This window comes from Musca domestica, unplaced genomic scaffold (genome assembly GCF_030504385.1).
Source record: "Musca domestica strain aabys unplaced genomic scaffold, Musca_domestica.polishedcontigs.V.1.1 2, whole genome shotgun sequence".
NCBI lineage: Eukaryota > Metazoa > Arthropoda > Insecta > Diptera > Muscidae > Musca > Musca domestica.
The window spans coordinates 31974979-31991322 of NW_026712249.1; the positions used below are offsets into that span (position 1 = coordinate 31974979).

A 16344-nucleotide genomic window follows, 5' to 3' on the forward strand; every position below is an offset into this window, starting at 1 on the left:
AACAACAAAGTGTTTTCGTTCAAGTCAATTAACAATTCGTGGTGTTCGACTCGAAGTTAAGTGTTCAAGTTTTCATTCAAAATTCATAAATACAAACAGGCAGTGTTGTTAGCCAGAGTGTGTGCTTCAAACGAAAGCGAAATTATAGGTGAGTTCCCAATGCGCTCTCCCAGAGAAGTAAAGCAAAAAAACACAAAAACAACAACCTACAAACAAACAACAATTTTTGAAGAGAGAGTGAGTGAGAAAATTGTTAACAAAAGCGCAAACAAAAATAAACACACAAACCACAGCCAAGTGAAACTAAAATTTGCAAAAAAAGGCGCACTAATAGTTTTTTTATTTTCAGTTTTGTTTGCCGAAAATATTTTAACAATTTAGTGAAATTATTATATTAACATAATTGTATCAAAAGAGAAGGGCAAAGAAAACATCATCAAGTGCTGTTCGAATGGGTTCTCTTGTGGGAGGCGGCAGCAGCAATAATGAGTTTTAATCATGACAAGACGTGTTTGTTTAACTCACATTTTATTGCTGATTACCCTTTTGATTGCTGCATTGATAAGAAAGAAGATAAGTAATTTGTTGAAATAAAACGAATCTTCTTGATACGCCATATTAGAATAATAATTTTAGAGAACTCTGCTGTAATCAGCTATATAAAATGTCTCTCGACTTTTTGCAACACAAATAACCGGCATTAAAAACCTGTAAAGTGTTGACAACAACAGTAATGCAATTATTGAATTTGTAAATATGTATTAAGAGATAAGTATGTAGGTATATTTGTTTCTAATAGTCTAATCAAACATTTGTCAATTTTGTAGGCATTCCTTAAGGGTATTAAATCTTGTCCGTGTTCATACTTTCATTGGAAGAGGGTAAATTTAAGGGACCAAATCAAACCCCTGAGGCCCTTTTTGGGGCTATACTAATAGTTAATTCAGTCCCCTCACGGTAGATTTTGTAACAATTAGCTCGCAAGGGCTTGTATACATCTATATAATAATTGTCCTGCAGAATTACATACATTCTCACCGTTGTTGGTAATAAGTGCATCATTATGAAACACTTGTGCTAATTTCGACAATATAATTATTTTTTTGAGGAAGTCCATATTTCTAAATAAAGAGGATCTTTATTAGAGAATTGAAGTCTATGTGAACGACCTCCCATCGGCCAGAAATTTAATATTATTACTTATGATATATTGCAATGACCAAGTATTCTTCTGAAAACTGAATTTAGGGATTACCAACACCAGCTACATGACGAAAACTTTTTAAAAAAAAAAACATAATTCTTAGTGGTTGGTGAATTATGGAATTTTTAATCCTTAAGAGTTCAACATAAAAAATACGGAATTGTGGAAGTTGGTCTTCACGAGAAAACTTGTCTTACACACATTTTGGGGAGTCCAAATATAATGCATTAGTAGCCCATATAATGTATTGGTAGACATCAGTATGAACCGTATGAGTATGGTATGAAGCTTGATTTGAGGAATACGAGCTAATTATATTGTCTTTTGTGGAACAACCACCATATCTGGATATCTGATGATCTGTACTTTACTATTTTTAAAATCAGCTTTTGTAAATTAGCTGCATTTGGGGAAAATCTTAAAATTTCGAACGGCCCAATCAACCGGATTTAATGTTTTGGCTCACAAATCGTCGTGTAATTGATATTGAAATTTGTCTAAAAGGTGAGAACTTTCCAAGTCCACATATTTCACTAAAAAAGCCATATATACTCATGGACCTGAAATGGAAACGGATCTTTTGCGACAGCCTCTGCATTTACAATTGGTAACAGCACTCTCAGGTCAGTTCATAAGTTTGAAAGAGAATTACTACTGAAGGAACGTCTAACAGAAAAGGCTAGATGAGGTCCTAACTTGAAGTATAACTCGTGGTGGGTATTATAAGAGTTTATTGCTATATTAGAGTCTTGGTTTTCAAAAAGGGGATGCGTATGCAAGACTTACACTAATGGTGGGAGAGCAAAGAATTTATATTTGAACTTCTCAGAGACGGAACCAGCGATTATGTCGAATCGATTGGAAAAAATCATCAGGATCCTCTAATTAACTAAAATCAGAAGGCACAAACACAAGGTCAAGGACCTAAATTGATAATTTTTTTTTTGGTAAAAGCGTTTCTACTAATAAAAACCCAAAATAACAAAATTTGGCTGAAATAAGTGGAAAATATTGGAGGAAGATGACATTTGGAAACTGATTGCTGGGTAGTTATGGGCATCTGGGCGGTAATCTCGAAAAAAGTTCTCTTCTAGTACTAAGTAGGTCTGATCTAAGAATCCCGGTAGGCAGACTGACTGGCAACCGCAGTAACATATCTGAACTCAAGATGCCAAAACAGTGTTCTTGACTAATGTGTTAATATGAAGAAGAGATAGAGACGACTGAATGCTATGCAGATGTGCCATGAAACAAAAGACATATGCTATTTTGCAGGTGGGAGATGGAAGCTATGACGACATGGATACCATCATCATGAACAAGTTGGCTAAAAACGTTCCCTGGCTAAGAAGACCACTATGCTAACTATTCTTCTCTCTATGAACCGCTTTTTTGAAGTTCGCAATGTATACTACAACCTATTTATTTTTATGATTCGTGCGACATTATTTAACGGAATTGTTTCAAATTAGGTATTTGAAGTTCGTAACGGATGCTACAGCCTATGTCAGAAAATTGTCTGTGCAGGTGCACGTCTTTGTATAGCCCCCATATAACGGTACCTCCCGATATTCGGTATTTTAATGATTTTAGCGACATTATTCACTGGAATTGTTTGAAATTTGGCATTTGAAGTTCGTAACGGATGCTATGATAGAGAATTGTCTGATCTGGTCCACATTTTGGTATAGCCCTCATATAATAGTTCCACCCAAACTGATGATTTTAGCTACATTAATGACCGATTTTTTTCAAGTTTCGCATTTGAATATTTTTGATGGCTTATGACGGTTATATTTGGTATTTGTAAGATTTTAACAGAATTTTTATCGGATTTTTTTTTTTGAAAATTGCTAAATTCTTTCCAAATGGTGGAGGGTATTCAAAGTTCGGCCCGGTCGAACTTACAGCTTTTTTACTTGTTTCATCTTAGGATGAACACAATGGACCAAAGATCTCGGAGCTGTTAATATAGCGCCAATATAATTGTACCTTCCCCTGGCTTGAAATTCGATATTTAGAATACATTGTGGATTCTATATCCTGCTGCAGAACACTTTTCATATGGGTCCACATTTTACTATAGCCTCCATAAAAAGTTACTTCCAAATATTCGGTATTTTGTCGATTTAGGACAAATATTCTAACGAAATTACTTTAAATTCAGTTTATGGATGCCGTAATGGTTGCTTATATTGAACAATTTTTCTCTAGTCCCTATCCTCCGGATATTCGGTATTCTAATGACTGAAGCCAACTTTTTTACAGAATTGTTTGGAATTTGTTTAGGATATTCTTAATAACAAAAGTGGCTCATACCCCTCGAATACTGGAATTTCGGCATTTACAGACATATTTTTACATGTGTTACTTTCCAAGTTGTGGAGGTTATAATCATTTCGGCCTGGAACTTGTTACTTGTTTCAAATAAATCAACTCACTATTTTTCCGCATCCGGAATAATTACAAAAATTATTTATTATATTTAGAAATTTAGCTAAGTGTATATACATATCGAACATATCATTATTTTCCGCCTATGACGAACAACTGCCAGCCGCCTTAGCAGAAATATATGTTACAATACCATCCTTCGCAACGGTACTGGAATTATTTGTGTTGGTAGCGGCATTTTGTGAATTGGTTGTTGATGACGATTTTTTCTTTTTCAATTTAGTTTTGACCTTGCGAACCAGTGTTGTGGCTGTGGAAGCTAATACTAAAGCACCTCCGCTACTAGTTGATGGCCGAATCTCAGAAGTAACCTCCTGTATGTTATTTAATTTGTGAGCTTTTGATTTTTTAGCTTTATTCTTGGTATTGCTGGTCTGAACAGCTGTGGCCACAATGCCGCCAGTTTTAAATTTACTAGGATTACGTGTGTGAATTCTGTTGTGTTGCTGCCCTCCAACACCATTGGGATTACCACCACCGGTGGTGTTGGTTTGTTTATTGACCGTACTGCGATATGTCCCCACTGCCATTGTGCTGCGTGATTTATTTTTGCTAATTTTCGTCAGGAATGTTGTTGTCTCCGCAACTTTGGTAATGATGTTTCTGCAAAGAAGGTATTAGTGATTAAGATTTTTTGAAATATAGTTTGTGTTTTATTTCTAAAATACCTTTTTTGTTTTGTTTTCGTTTCAGTGTCGCTTTTGGGTTTCGTTGGCTTTTTCATATTGGCCAAGTGCTTAAATATTCTCATGGTATGATCCTCGTTTAGTTCCGGCATCATAAGACTCATAGGCAATTTGCTGTTTTGACTATCCCTTGGCGTTTCCTCTTCATTGGAATTTATACTCTGCCATTCCAATAGTTTTTGACTACAGGCCCTGGAAGCAATGCCAAAACATAACATATACATACGTAACGATAATATTCTCACGTCTTTAGAATGTTTTTTTTTCGTTAATGTCCTAAAAACTTACGTTAAAAACGCTTCATTCTCCAGACGCAGTACATTCCTAGCACAATCTGCCCTTTTATGATCAACAGATTTTTTGGTGGGCGTTTTGAGCGGAGGTGGAGGTACCCATGTCAACGGTCTGCTACGATCCAGGCCATAGGGTCCATCCTCCGGTTGTATGCCAGTCCATATTTTCTTTTTCAAAGACAATTTTATTTCCAAGTCCTCCTTACTCAGTGCCTCCTTTTTGGCCATTGATCTGTAAAATGGCAATTGTTTGTCAAAAAACTCCAACATTTGAAAAAAAAAATACAAGAATTTTGAATTTTATTATTCTTTTTAATTTTCAAAACTCACTTTGTTTTGAATACTGGTTTCGGTGTGGTCACAGCCGGTGATTGTTGTCTTCGTGTGACATTCATTGAATACCATTGCGGTGTAATGGGTGTCTGTGGGGCAGTATTTAAATTGTGCCAGGAACTTGTACGTCTTGCTGGTTCACCAATCATGGGCAGCTCGGCAGATTTTGGTGGTGCCACATATTTCTTGGTCGTCGTTGACGGTTTAAGTAGAACCTTTATGGGCGGATGTTTGGTTTTGTTTGAGGGCGATGTTATAATCAATTCTGGAGGCATATTTCTCAAACCATCTCCAATCTCTTCAATGTAACGTCGTTGTAGTTCACTTTGCAGTAGACCTCGTCGTATGTGACGCGGTATTGTGCCATAACATTGTTGCACACCGTTCGAGTCCATAACATATTCATCATCGGTAGAGAAGACCAAATCGGAACCAGGATCGGTGGTGGGTAAATCGAGTAGCAGGCGTTCTTCTTTCTTGCGACGATGTAAGGATTTGCAACGCATTTTTGCTTTGTGGGGCTGTATGGAGGATGAAAAAATAAAGGGATAGTAAAATTAAAGGGACTATTAGGATTTAGTTTTATAGTTTCATGAGACCAGCATTAAAGCCTCTTGTACCAAAGACATAGAAATATAAAAATAGGACATTTTAGAGTAAAAATATTGACACCAGGAGGACTTTCTCACAAAGCTCGAATTTATAGCAGGGGGCGGAAAACCCTCCTAGCGTGTGGCACAGACCCACATAACACGCTGTACTTCTTTAACAGAGCTAAACCTACTCACCTAACTCCCGCATCGTTATGGTCCCAATCAGGTCCCTTTTTTATACTCTCCAGCATTCTAGGGAGGGTATATTAGCTTTGTCATTCCGTTCGTAAATCCTTGAAATAATTAGAATATACCCTACAAAGTATGCATATTCTAGATCAGCGTAAACTTCTAAGACTATATAGCGATGTCCGTCTGTCTGTTTGTTGTAATCAAGTTATCTTTCGAACGAATTGAGATAGAAGGTTAAAATTTTGCATACATGCATAGTTTACCAGTAGGCAGGTTAAGTTCGTAAATGGGCCATATCGGTCCACGTCTTCGTATAGCCCCCATGTAACTGTACCCCCAATAGTCGGTATTTTGTTAATTTCAAAAATTTCGTATTGGAAGATCTTGATGGGTACTACAACCTATGGCAAAAAATTTCCTACTCACGTCCGCGTATTCGTGTAGCCACCATATAAAGGGATACGGTACCTCCTGATATTCGGTATTTTGATGATTTTAGTAACATTATTCACCGGAATCGTTTCAAATTTCGTATTGGAAGCTCTTGATGGGTACTAGAACCTATGGCAAAAAATTTCGTATGCAAGTCCACGTCTTCGTATATGCCCTACATAACGGTACCTTCCGATATTTCATATTTTAGTGAGTTTAGCGACATTATTTACCGGAATTATTTCAAATTTCGTATTAGAAGATCTTAAAGGGTACTACAACCTATGGCAAAAAAAAAAAAAATCGTATGCTGGTCCACGTCTTCGTATATGCCATACATAACGTTACCTTCCGATATTTCATATTGTAATGATTTTAGCGACATTATTTACCGGAATTATTTCAAATTTTTTATTTGAAGTTCGCAATGGGTACTACAGCCTATGACAAAAAATTTTGCATGCAGGTCCGCGTCTTCGTATAGCCCCCAAATAACGGTACGGTAATGATTTTTGGACTGTTTCCAATTTCGTATTTGTTCGTAATGGGTACTACAGCATATGACAAACAATTTCGTAAGCAGGTCCACGTCTTGGTAAAGTCCCCATATAACGGGTTTCAATTAAGTTGTATTTTTCGGATTTTTTTTGAAAATTTTCTAATTCCTTCCCAATGGTGGAGGGTATTTAAAGATCGGCCCGCCCGAATTTAGTTGCTTTTTACTTGTTGAACTTAAGTTAGAAGGAGAGCGAGATTAAAGAAGATAAAATCAGTATGAACATAGCCGCAAGAGCTCTCTTGTTACGATGTCGATGATAGGCATGTTAAGCAGTTTTAAAAGCTAACTCAAATTTCGACTAATTAAAAAAGTTCATGGAATATAATTTTGAGTCAACATTTTTGGTCTACTGAAATTTTTATCTGTCATGCTGGTCTAAATATTTTTCTCATAAACTTTTTTAAACGAATATTTTGTAGTCTTTACAGTTTTGTTTTTTTAAAGGAATTCAAAATTTTCTATAATAGACGATAGAAAACTGGGTAATATTCTCAAACTAGAGAACCATAAAAATGTTCCTTACAAAAATTTGCAGTAAAATAGTAACTCCTTCGAGCCGGATTTGAACCAGCGACCTATGGATGTCTATGTTTATCGCTCACAACGTTCTCTACAGTCCACCGCTCTACCAACTGAGCTATCGAAGGTTATGCCACCTCCGTTGTGCTAAAATCACACAATGCTGCCACGATTTGTTTTTTTTTTTTCGTTTTGGGTCTTAAAAATCTGTTGGCTTATCAAAAATTTTAAAACTGATAAGGACAGTTTCAAAATTAGCAAAAGAAGTGGTCCGATCTCTACCATCTTTATAACAGATCTTGGAGTGGACCGATATATTCCGTCTTATTACCAGATATTGGGTGCATAAAAATAGTAGGGTGTGTAAAATATGAAGACAATCGGACTCTTACATCATATTTTTTAAGAGTTATAATTATTCAAAATGTTGACCTTTGTGGGAGAGGCACTTGATGGAGTTGACCAATACTATCCATTTTGACACGAGTCCTAGAATTGACGCAAATATTAGGATTTGTAAAATTAGAGCAAAATTAAATTATTGCTTCCCTTTGTGCAGAAAATATGCAAATTTCGACCATTTGTGGGCGAGGTACCAGAAGGAGTGGGCCGATTTTGCACATCTTAACGCCAGACCTTAGGTTAATATAAATATTGGAATGTGTGAAATTTGAAGACAATCGGACTCTTACATCACATTTTATGAGCGTTGTAATTATTCAAAATTTAGACCATTTGTGGGGGATGTACTTGATGGATGGAGTGGACCGATATTGTCGATTTTCACACCTGACCTAGCACTGACGCAAATATTAGGATATGCAAAGTTGGAGCAAAATCGTATTATCCTTTCACTTTTTGTGCAAAAAATATATTTTTTGAAAATTTCGACATTTTGTGTTCGAGGTACCAGAAGGAGTGGACCGATTTTGCACATCTTAACACCAGACCTTGGTTTAATATAAATATTGGGATGTGTGAAATTTGAAGACAATCGGACTCTTACATCACATTTTATGAGAGTTGTAATTATTCAAAATTTTGACCATTTGTGGGGGAGTTACTTGATGGAGTGGACCGATATTGTCCTTTTTCACATCACAAATATTAGGATTTGCAAAGTTGGAGCAAAATCGGATTATCCCTTCTCTTTCTGTGCAAAAAATATATTTTTTGCAAATTTCGACCTTTTGTGGGGGAGGTACCAGAAGGAGTGGACCGATATGGCCCATTTCCGAACTCGATCTAAGTTTGACAAAAATATTACTGGGTACAGTTTGGACCAAATCGGATACTCACTTCGAGAATTATCGTGCGCACCAGTTAACCAGGCAGACAGACGGACGGACATCGCTAGATCGACACCAAATGTTCTGAAACGGATTTGGTCCAAAGAGACCTATGGTCTAAAACCGTTATTTCGACTAGGCACGTTTTGACCGTATCTAATTTTATATTACCTCTGTAGCCATATGGCTGAGGGTATAATGATCGTGTTTACTTGCCAAAAAGGTCAGCTGAAAATGTGCACCTTCGGTTGGCCACCAGAACTCAAGCGGCGGCCATGTTGATGGTGTGGGCCGCCATAACAGCTGATGGTCGCTCTCCTCTCGTATTAATCGACCGTGGCATCAGAATAAATGCCGAAAATATTCTGGAGGGTGTATTAAAGCCTTGGGCACGCAAACTTTTTGTCCGCAGACATTCCAACAGGACTCAGTACGCCCCGCCCCAGAATGGTTACTAAATGAGGTTCCTCGCTTCATTTCCAGCGCAGAGTGGGCACCAAAATCTCCGGATACCAATCCGTTGGACTAATGTGTCTGGAGTATTTTGGAAAGCAAGGTTGGCACTAAAAATACCAAAGTGTCGATCACCGCATGCAAGCGCTTCGCCGGGAACGGGCCAAAGTACCACAAAGCAACATTTGGACAGCGTGTGACGGTTTCATTGGCCGTTTGAAGACCATAATTCGTGTCAAAGGTGACTAATTCGACCAAACCTAAACTTATTCTAAAATTTGATGCTATTTCCGATATTTTTTGCTTTCATTCAATAAAATTAAAAAAATGTGAAGATTATTGCCTTTGACTTTGTTGCAGTTTTTGTTATCTGTAGTTATTTGAAATGAGGTTATCTTGAATTAATTGCACTATTGTCCATGTAGCCTTCAAAAATTATTAATTATGTTCATTATCTTTTGATTTTCAATAACATATAGCTTCTGGTGAAGTTGGAATAAAACCAATGAAACGTTGAGTAAAATATGAAATATCTTTACACATCGTTTAAATTCGTTTGTCCAATCAGGTTACGATTAAAAACGTCGAAATAGTTTAAAATTCATAATGGAAGGAAAAAATATCCTAATAAAAAAATAACTCCTTCGAGCCGGATTTGAACCAGCGACCTATGGATTTCTACTTTCAGATTCTTCTACAGTCCACCGCTCTACCAACTGAGCTATCGAAGGTTATGTTGCTACGGCGATAAAATAAACATGTGTTCAGTGGTTATATTTAACATTTGTACTAAAAACCATAAATTAGTACCTCTTAGTTTCTTGGAGGTGAATTTTAATTATCACCATAATTTCAAACTACAAATGTGGGAAATATTACCGCTTGGGTGTGGTGAATTGCAGAATAAGTGTTGCTCCACATAAGTATTTGCTGCAGCAACTGCTGTATATTTGCCCACATCTCGTTATAACCTTCGATAGCTCAGTTGGTAGAGCGGTGGACTGTAGAGAGCGCTGCGAGCGATACACATAGATATCCATAGGTCGCTGGTTCAAATCCGGCTCGAAGGAGTAACTTTTTGTTTATATTTTTTTTGAAATTAAATTTAATAAAATAGCGAAATAACATTTTTTTCAATATTATTATGAAAGTACTATAAATTTGAATGCTTATGATGAGTAGTGGGATTCATTGAAAATGGAAATGTTCCTGATCAATAGGTCTTAGCAACAACTTTATTTTCGTTGCTAACCTACTGAAAAACTTCGTTAATCGTCGAAACTATTAACTTTGTAAAAATGATTTTTATCGGTAAAATATTCGATTTTAATAAAAATTGAGAAAAATATCTAGTGCTTGAAATTTCAAACTTGGATTTCTGTTCAAAAATTATAAATTTCATATTAAGTTTGTATAGTAAAAATAAATAGATTTTTGTTGTTAATTTTATTTTTCTACTATTAGTCTTATCTGAAATTTGCGTTATTAAATATTTTTTAATATGTCTTTCCAATACAAATTCAATTTTTTTTATTCGTTTTTTATTTATAATAACTGTAGTTGTTGTTATTTTTATTTCCAATATGTATTTGTTTTGTAATTTATTTTACATAAAAAAGTGACTCCTTCGAGCCGGATTTGAACCAGCGACCTATGGATGTCTATGTTTATCGCTTACAGCGCTCTCTACAGTCCACCGCTCTACCAACTGAGCTATCGAAGGTTATGAAGAATTATTTTCAAGATTTTGGCTCGAGTTTCTTTCCACTTAAAATATTAGTGGCCGAATTATTAAAAACTAGTCTCGAGAAATCTGGTTATTTAGCGTGACTTATGTTGGAATACAAATTGTTTTGGTTTGCAAATTTTTCATGAGTCAATTTTTCGAAAACTAAAAAAAATATTGGCCTCGAATAAAACAATAATTCTGATAATAATATTGAAACTTTTGCTTTGTACATCAAAAAATGTCATTTATTTCAACAAATACACAATTATTGAAACTAAAATTAGTATATGAAAATGTGTCAGAAATAACATTCTGCATTTTTTGAGTATTTCTAACAATTTCTAAACTTTAAGCCAGTTTTCCGACAAATATATCCATTTCAATGTGCAGAAAGTTTTTTCAGGAACACGCAATTTTTTCTAGCTTACTCTTAAATATATATTTCTTAGAATTTTCGATCCACTTAATCGAGTAAGAAAAACATTAATTTTTGTAATTAAAAATATTCTTTAAATCTCGTCTCGGTCTAAAAATATTAAACTAAAAGACATTGAAACATATTTATAATAAATATATATTTTAGAAAAATCCACTAATTTTCTCTGTGAAGATGCACTACGAACGAACGAATTTGTCAATATTCAAAAAAATAAAATACGTTAAAAATTCTGTTAAAATAATTTTCTGTCATAGGCTGTAGTATCCATTGCGAACTTCAAATACCAAATTTAAAATAATTCCGGTTAAATCAGCAAAATACCGAATATTGGGAGGGTCCGTTATGTGGGGGCTATACGAAGACTTGGACCTACACAGACAATTTTCTGTCATAGGCTGTAGTATCAATTACGATCTTCAAATACAACATTTTAAAACATTTCAGTTAACAATGTCGCTAAAATCATGAAAATACCGAATATCGGGAGGTATCGTTATATGGGGGCTAAACGAAGACGTTGACCTCTATACAAAAAGTTTTGTCAAAGGCAGTAGTATCCATTACGAACTTCAAATATCAAATTTGAAACAATTCCGGTGAATAATGTCGCTAAAATCATCAACATACCGAATATTTGGAGGTTCCGTTATATGGGGGCTATAAGCGGGCTATATGGGAATAGCATAGACACACTTCGTTAGAATTGTTTGGATGTAATCTGATTTTCCATATGTTGATCATTTGTATCTTTTTGGTAATGGGCTGGTGTAACAGAAAAAGTGGACCCCATAAAAATAAATCTCAGTTTTCTAATTTTTCTAATTCAATTTTTGAAAATCAATACCTTCTTGTAGTTTTAAAGCGCTATTAAAATGTACATGTTTCCCTCCTCAATGTTACACCGGGAAGTAAGAAAATTATCAACAGAATCGCAAGAATCGACATTAATATCCTCTTGACAAAATTATAAAGGCTTCTCTAGAAACAGGTCGCTAATAAATCCAATAAATGTGGACATTTATTAAAATTCGGATATTATTTTTGAAAGATTTTTATATCAAAATAAATATAATTCAAACAATGAAATTTAATTTTTGATTATTTCTGATGGTGATAAAAAGCTCGAACATGAACACAGATTATGAATATAAATTAATATTCTGGAATTTTGTTCACATAAATATTTTCTCGATTTAGAAAAAAATATCGTATTAAAATATCACCATGGAATTTTTCCATATATGGCAGCGACACCATAACCTTCGATAGCTCAGTTGGTAGAGCGGTGGACTGTAGAAAATGCAATTGAAAGTAGAAATCCATAGGTCGCTGGTTCAAATCCGGCTCGAAGGAGTTCTTTTTTTTTTGTATAAATAATGTTTTTTTGTTTTAATTTTAAATTAGACAAAATATGAAATTTAATAAATGTTTTCTTTTTCTTATATTGCAGGTATGTTAAAATATATTATATCATTACATTTCAATGGACTTGGGGCTCCTTCAGTTATAAAAAAAATATATACATGTAAGTACATATACCACAAATTCCATTAGAAACTGAAAGTATCGCGTTCATAGAAGTCTATATCTTATATTCGATGCCAATAAATAGGGGATATCAATGTAAATCAAGAAAATTTTATTTTTAAAATACTTCCTTAAAAAAAATTATTTAAAATAATTTTCTATTCCCATAATTTGTATTATATTGATATTATTATAAATATAAACGTTAGCATTATTTTTATTATATAATATAGTTATTATTATCATACTAATATTAATATTATTAATATTATTATTATTACTATTATTATTATTATTATTATTATTATTATTATTATTATTATTATTATTATTATTATTATTATTATTGTTATTATTATTATTATTATTATTATTATTATTATTATTATTATTATTATTATTATTATTATTATTATTATTATTATTATTATTCTTATTATTATTATTATTATTATTATTCTTATTATTATTATTCTTATTATTATTATTATTATTATTATTATTATTATTATTATTATTATTATTATTATTATTATTATTATTATTATTATTGTTATTATTATTATTATTATTGTATTATTATATAGTTATTTTTATGTTATTTAAAAACAATCAAATTATTTATTTAGCATAATCACACGCATTTGTTTTGCTGTATTACAATGTCATACCAACAAAATTCGTTGCCAAGAAAATCTCACCACCTGGCTTTCTGCAATTTGATGCGTGGTTAAAATCCACCAAATTGTTTTCACCTTTAATGTACTAAACACAATGTCAGGGTGAATGGGCACAAATCCCCACGCGTCATTCACAATAACAACAATTTTATACAACTCTATCGTGGACAACAACCCAAGAGAGAGATTGGTTTCACAAATAACTACAAAATTCACCAATGCTGTCCGAGTGGTGGAAATTGTAAGAGGTGATTTGTTTACGCTCTCGTACAAGTGTTCAATTTGCCAGTAAACTCGTATAACCTTCGATAGCTCAGTTGGTAGAGCGGTGGACTGTAGAGAGCGCTGTGAGCGATTAATCGTAGATATCCATAGGTCGCTGGTTCAAATCCGGCTCGAAGGAATAACTTTTTCTAAATATTACTATTTTACATTATTTTTAATTTATTATTTTTGTGTTTTCAAATGGTTTCGAAATGTTTTGTTTTAGGTTTGAAATGTACAGCAAGCACACTTTTGGATGTTTTATATGTACTGCCTGTAATGCGATATTTTAAAATCTTAATAAGTAGAATGACTTTTTAAAAATATTTTCAATATAGTTCGAATTTTTTTTATACCCTACACCACAAGGTGTCTTTGTGCATTTGTTTGTAACATGGAGAAGGAAGCGAGATAGACCTATAGTATTGTTTGAGGATCTCCATAGAATCACTTTCTGAGTTGATTTATGCGTGTCAGTTCGTCCGTCCGTCTGTCTGTCTGTCCGTCCGTCCGTCTGTCTATGTATTCATGTGACCAAAATGCAGGTCGCATTTATTATCCGATTGAGATGACATTTTCCGAACAACATTTGTTTAGCCCAAGGACGAACCCTATTGAAATTGGAGATAATTGGTAAAAATTTAGATATAGCTCCCATATATATCTTCGTCCGATTTACTTTTTATTGTGCACCAAAAGTGTAATATCAGCCCGAATAGTATGGAATTTTGCACATACAATCAGATTAGGCCTGAAAATAAGTGTACCAAATTTGAGCGCAATCGGTTCAGATTTAGCTATAGCTCCCATACATATTGTTCATCCGATTTGTTATTTGTGTCCTCCGCATCCGTAATATGCACTCTGCAACAACAATATTTGGGGAAATATGGCAAATACAGTTCAGAAATACATTTTCTAAATTTTATCGAGATCGGTTCAGATTTGGATATAGCTCCCATACATAACTTCGTCCGATTTACTTTTTATTGTGCACCAAACGTCTAATATTTGGCTTATACGACCGAATTGAGTTTAGAAGGTAGTATGTCAAATTTGGTGAAGATCGGTTCAGATATAACTATAGCTCCCATATATATATTGTTGATCCGATTTGTTATATGTGTTACCCACAGCCATAATATGCACTCCTTAACAACGATATTCAGGGAAATATATGAAATACAGCTCAGAAATATATTTGCTAAATTTCACCGAGATCGGTTCAGATTTGGATATAGCTCCCATATATATCTTTATCGGATTTCAAATTAATTTTGCACCAAATGGGCAATACAAGTCCGAATTTAAAAGATACAAATGCTTCGGCATATGTAGTCCTTTGAACTTTAAATTATGATTACAATCATATCGTGTATGATTGAATTCTCCCATAAAAAGTTTTAATTGTTATGTGGAGCTTTAATAAATTAGCAAAGTGGTGTAGGGTATCATAAAGTCGGCCCCGACCGATTTTAGGTCTTTCTTTACTGGTTTTATCTGTATTAGATGAGGTATGAAAATGGAATACTTCAGTCGACTATATGTGACACCTCGCGCTCTCTTTTAACATTTTCTAAAAAATAGCACATACCTCATATAAAGTGAAGGAAGTAACCAATATTGTCCAAACCTGCCACGTCGCAATATTTATATCATATTTATTTAAATCCGATACGAAATATGGATATGGACATGTTTTTTTGAATAATCATAACAGACGTCAAAATATATTTAAATAATCGAGCATTGGCTGAGGGTATACATCTGTCGGCTGTTCTAACTTCTTTTTAGGAAAATTTGAATTTTTGTGGGAATTTTCCGAACGCAATCTAAGTATGATAAGAATATTACGATGTACCAAGTTTGGATCAAATCGGATACTCCGTTCGAGAGTTATCGTGTGCACCAGCCAGCCAGACGGAAGGTCGGACGGACGTAGCTAGATCGACTCCAAATATCCTGAAAGGGATTTGGTACAAAGAGATCTGGGGTTTAAAACCATTATTTCGATGAATCACGTAGCCATACGGCTGAACTGTTAGAACGAATCTAAAATTTTAAGGTGGACTTTTCGCTGACGAAGTAGCGGACACTTGCTAGTCTATAATACTGCTATATACCCAAAATTAGAGGATTTCAAGGAATATTTATCCGAAAATTTTCGAAAATGTAGAAAAAGGAGTTTTATCTATTTTTACTCTTTGGTAGTTATTACTCCAATCTTATTGCACATGAGAACTCCTATTTTATAGAAAAAAAAAAAAAAAAAACATTCGTAAAGGCTGATATTATTCTTATGAAGATTACATTAAATTAAATATATATTTTCATTGTCCTTAATTTTTATTAGATTTTAAACGCCCATACACTTTTTCAAAAAAAAAAGCAATCTACAATCCACCCAATCCATCTTCAAAACAGTCCAATAAAATTCCCAATAAACACCCAACAAAAATGAATGAAAAAATAACAATAACATCAAAGGAAAAATAAATAAATCATTGTCTTAAGGCGTTTTGCTGTAAATTCACAACTAAAAATTTCTGCCAACAGCCGTTAGTCTATGCCTCGTGCCATGGTAGTCCCGTAGACATCTTTGAACATCGACCAACGGGGAAGTGGCTGGCGGGTAACGAACATTATTTGATTAATGGCAAAATATTGAAACGAAATGCATTCGGTTGTAATTTTGCCA

At 34.0% G+C, this 16344-nt stretch overlaps 1 protein-coding gene and 6 non-coding genes across 15 annotated transcripts in view; 3 read left to right on the forward strand and 4 right to left on the reverse strand.

The window, feature by feature from the left end:
• Positions 1-3645: 3645 nt before the first annotated feature.
• Positions 3646-16344, reverse strand: part of LOC101891509 (cytosolic carboxypeptidase Nna1) — a 239347-nt gene continuing 226648 nt past the window's right edge. For all 9 annotated transcript variants that reach the window (XM_059122097.1, XM_059122095.1, XM_059122096.1 and 6 more), the window contains 4 exons: positions 4968-5491; positions 4633-4869; positions 4327-4536; positions 3646-4261 (listed from right to left, as the gene is read on the reverse strand). In XM_059122097.1, the coding sequence (XP_058978080.1) occupies positions 3742-4261; positions 4327-4536; positions 4633-4869; positions 4968-5491 (1491 nt within the window). In that variant the 3' untranslated portion in view covers positions 3646-3741. The remainder of the gene's footprint in view (positions 4262-4326; positions 4537-4632; positions 4870-4967; positions 5492-16344) is intronic.
• On the reverse strand, positions 7294-7393 carry TRNAY-GUA (transfer RNA tyrosine (anticodon GUA)). The gene is made up of 2 exons: positions 7357-7393; positions 7294-7329 (listed from the first exon to the last, which is right to left on the reverse strand). It is a non-coding gene; the product is annotated as a tRNA-Tyr (tRNA).
• On the reverse strand, positions 9648-9738 carry TRNAY-GUA (transfer RNA tyrosine (anticodon GUA)). The gene is given in 2 exon segments: positions 9648-9683; positions 9702-9738. It is a non-coding gene; the product is annotated as a tRNA-Tyr (tRNA).
• Positions 9978-10077, forward strand: TRNAY-GUA (transfer RNA tyrosine (anticodon GUA)). Its single transcript has 2 exons — positions 9978-10014; positions 10042-10077. It is a non-coding gene; the product is annotated as a tRNA-Tyr (tRNA).
• TRNAY-GUA (transfer RNA tyrosine (anticodon GUA)) lies at positions 10631-10730 on the reverse strand. The gene is made up of 2 exons: positions 10694-10730; positions 10631-10666 (listed from the first exon to the last, which is right to left on the reverse strand). It is a non-coding gene; the product is annotated as a tRNA-Tyr (tRNA).
• On the forward strand, positions 12435-12528 carry TRNAY-GUA (transfer RNA tyrosine (anticodon GUA)). Its single transcript has 2 exons — positions 12435-12471; positions 12493-12528. It is a non-coding gene; the product is annotated as a tRNA-Tyr (tRNA).
• Positions 13685-13785, forward strand: TRNAY-GUA (transfer RNA tyrosine (anticodon GUA)). Its single transcript has 2 exons — positions 13685-13721; positions 13750-13785. It is a non-coding gene; the product is annotated as a tRNA-Tyr (tRNA).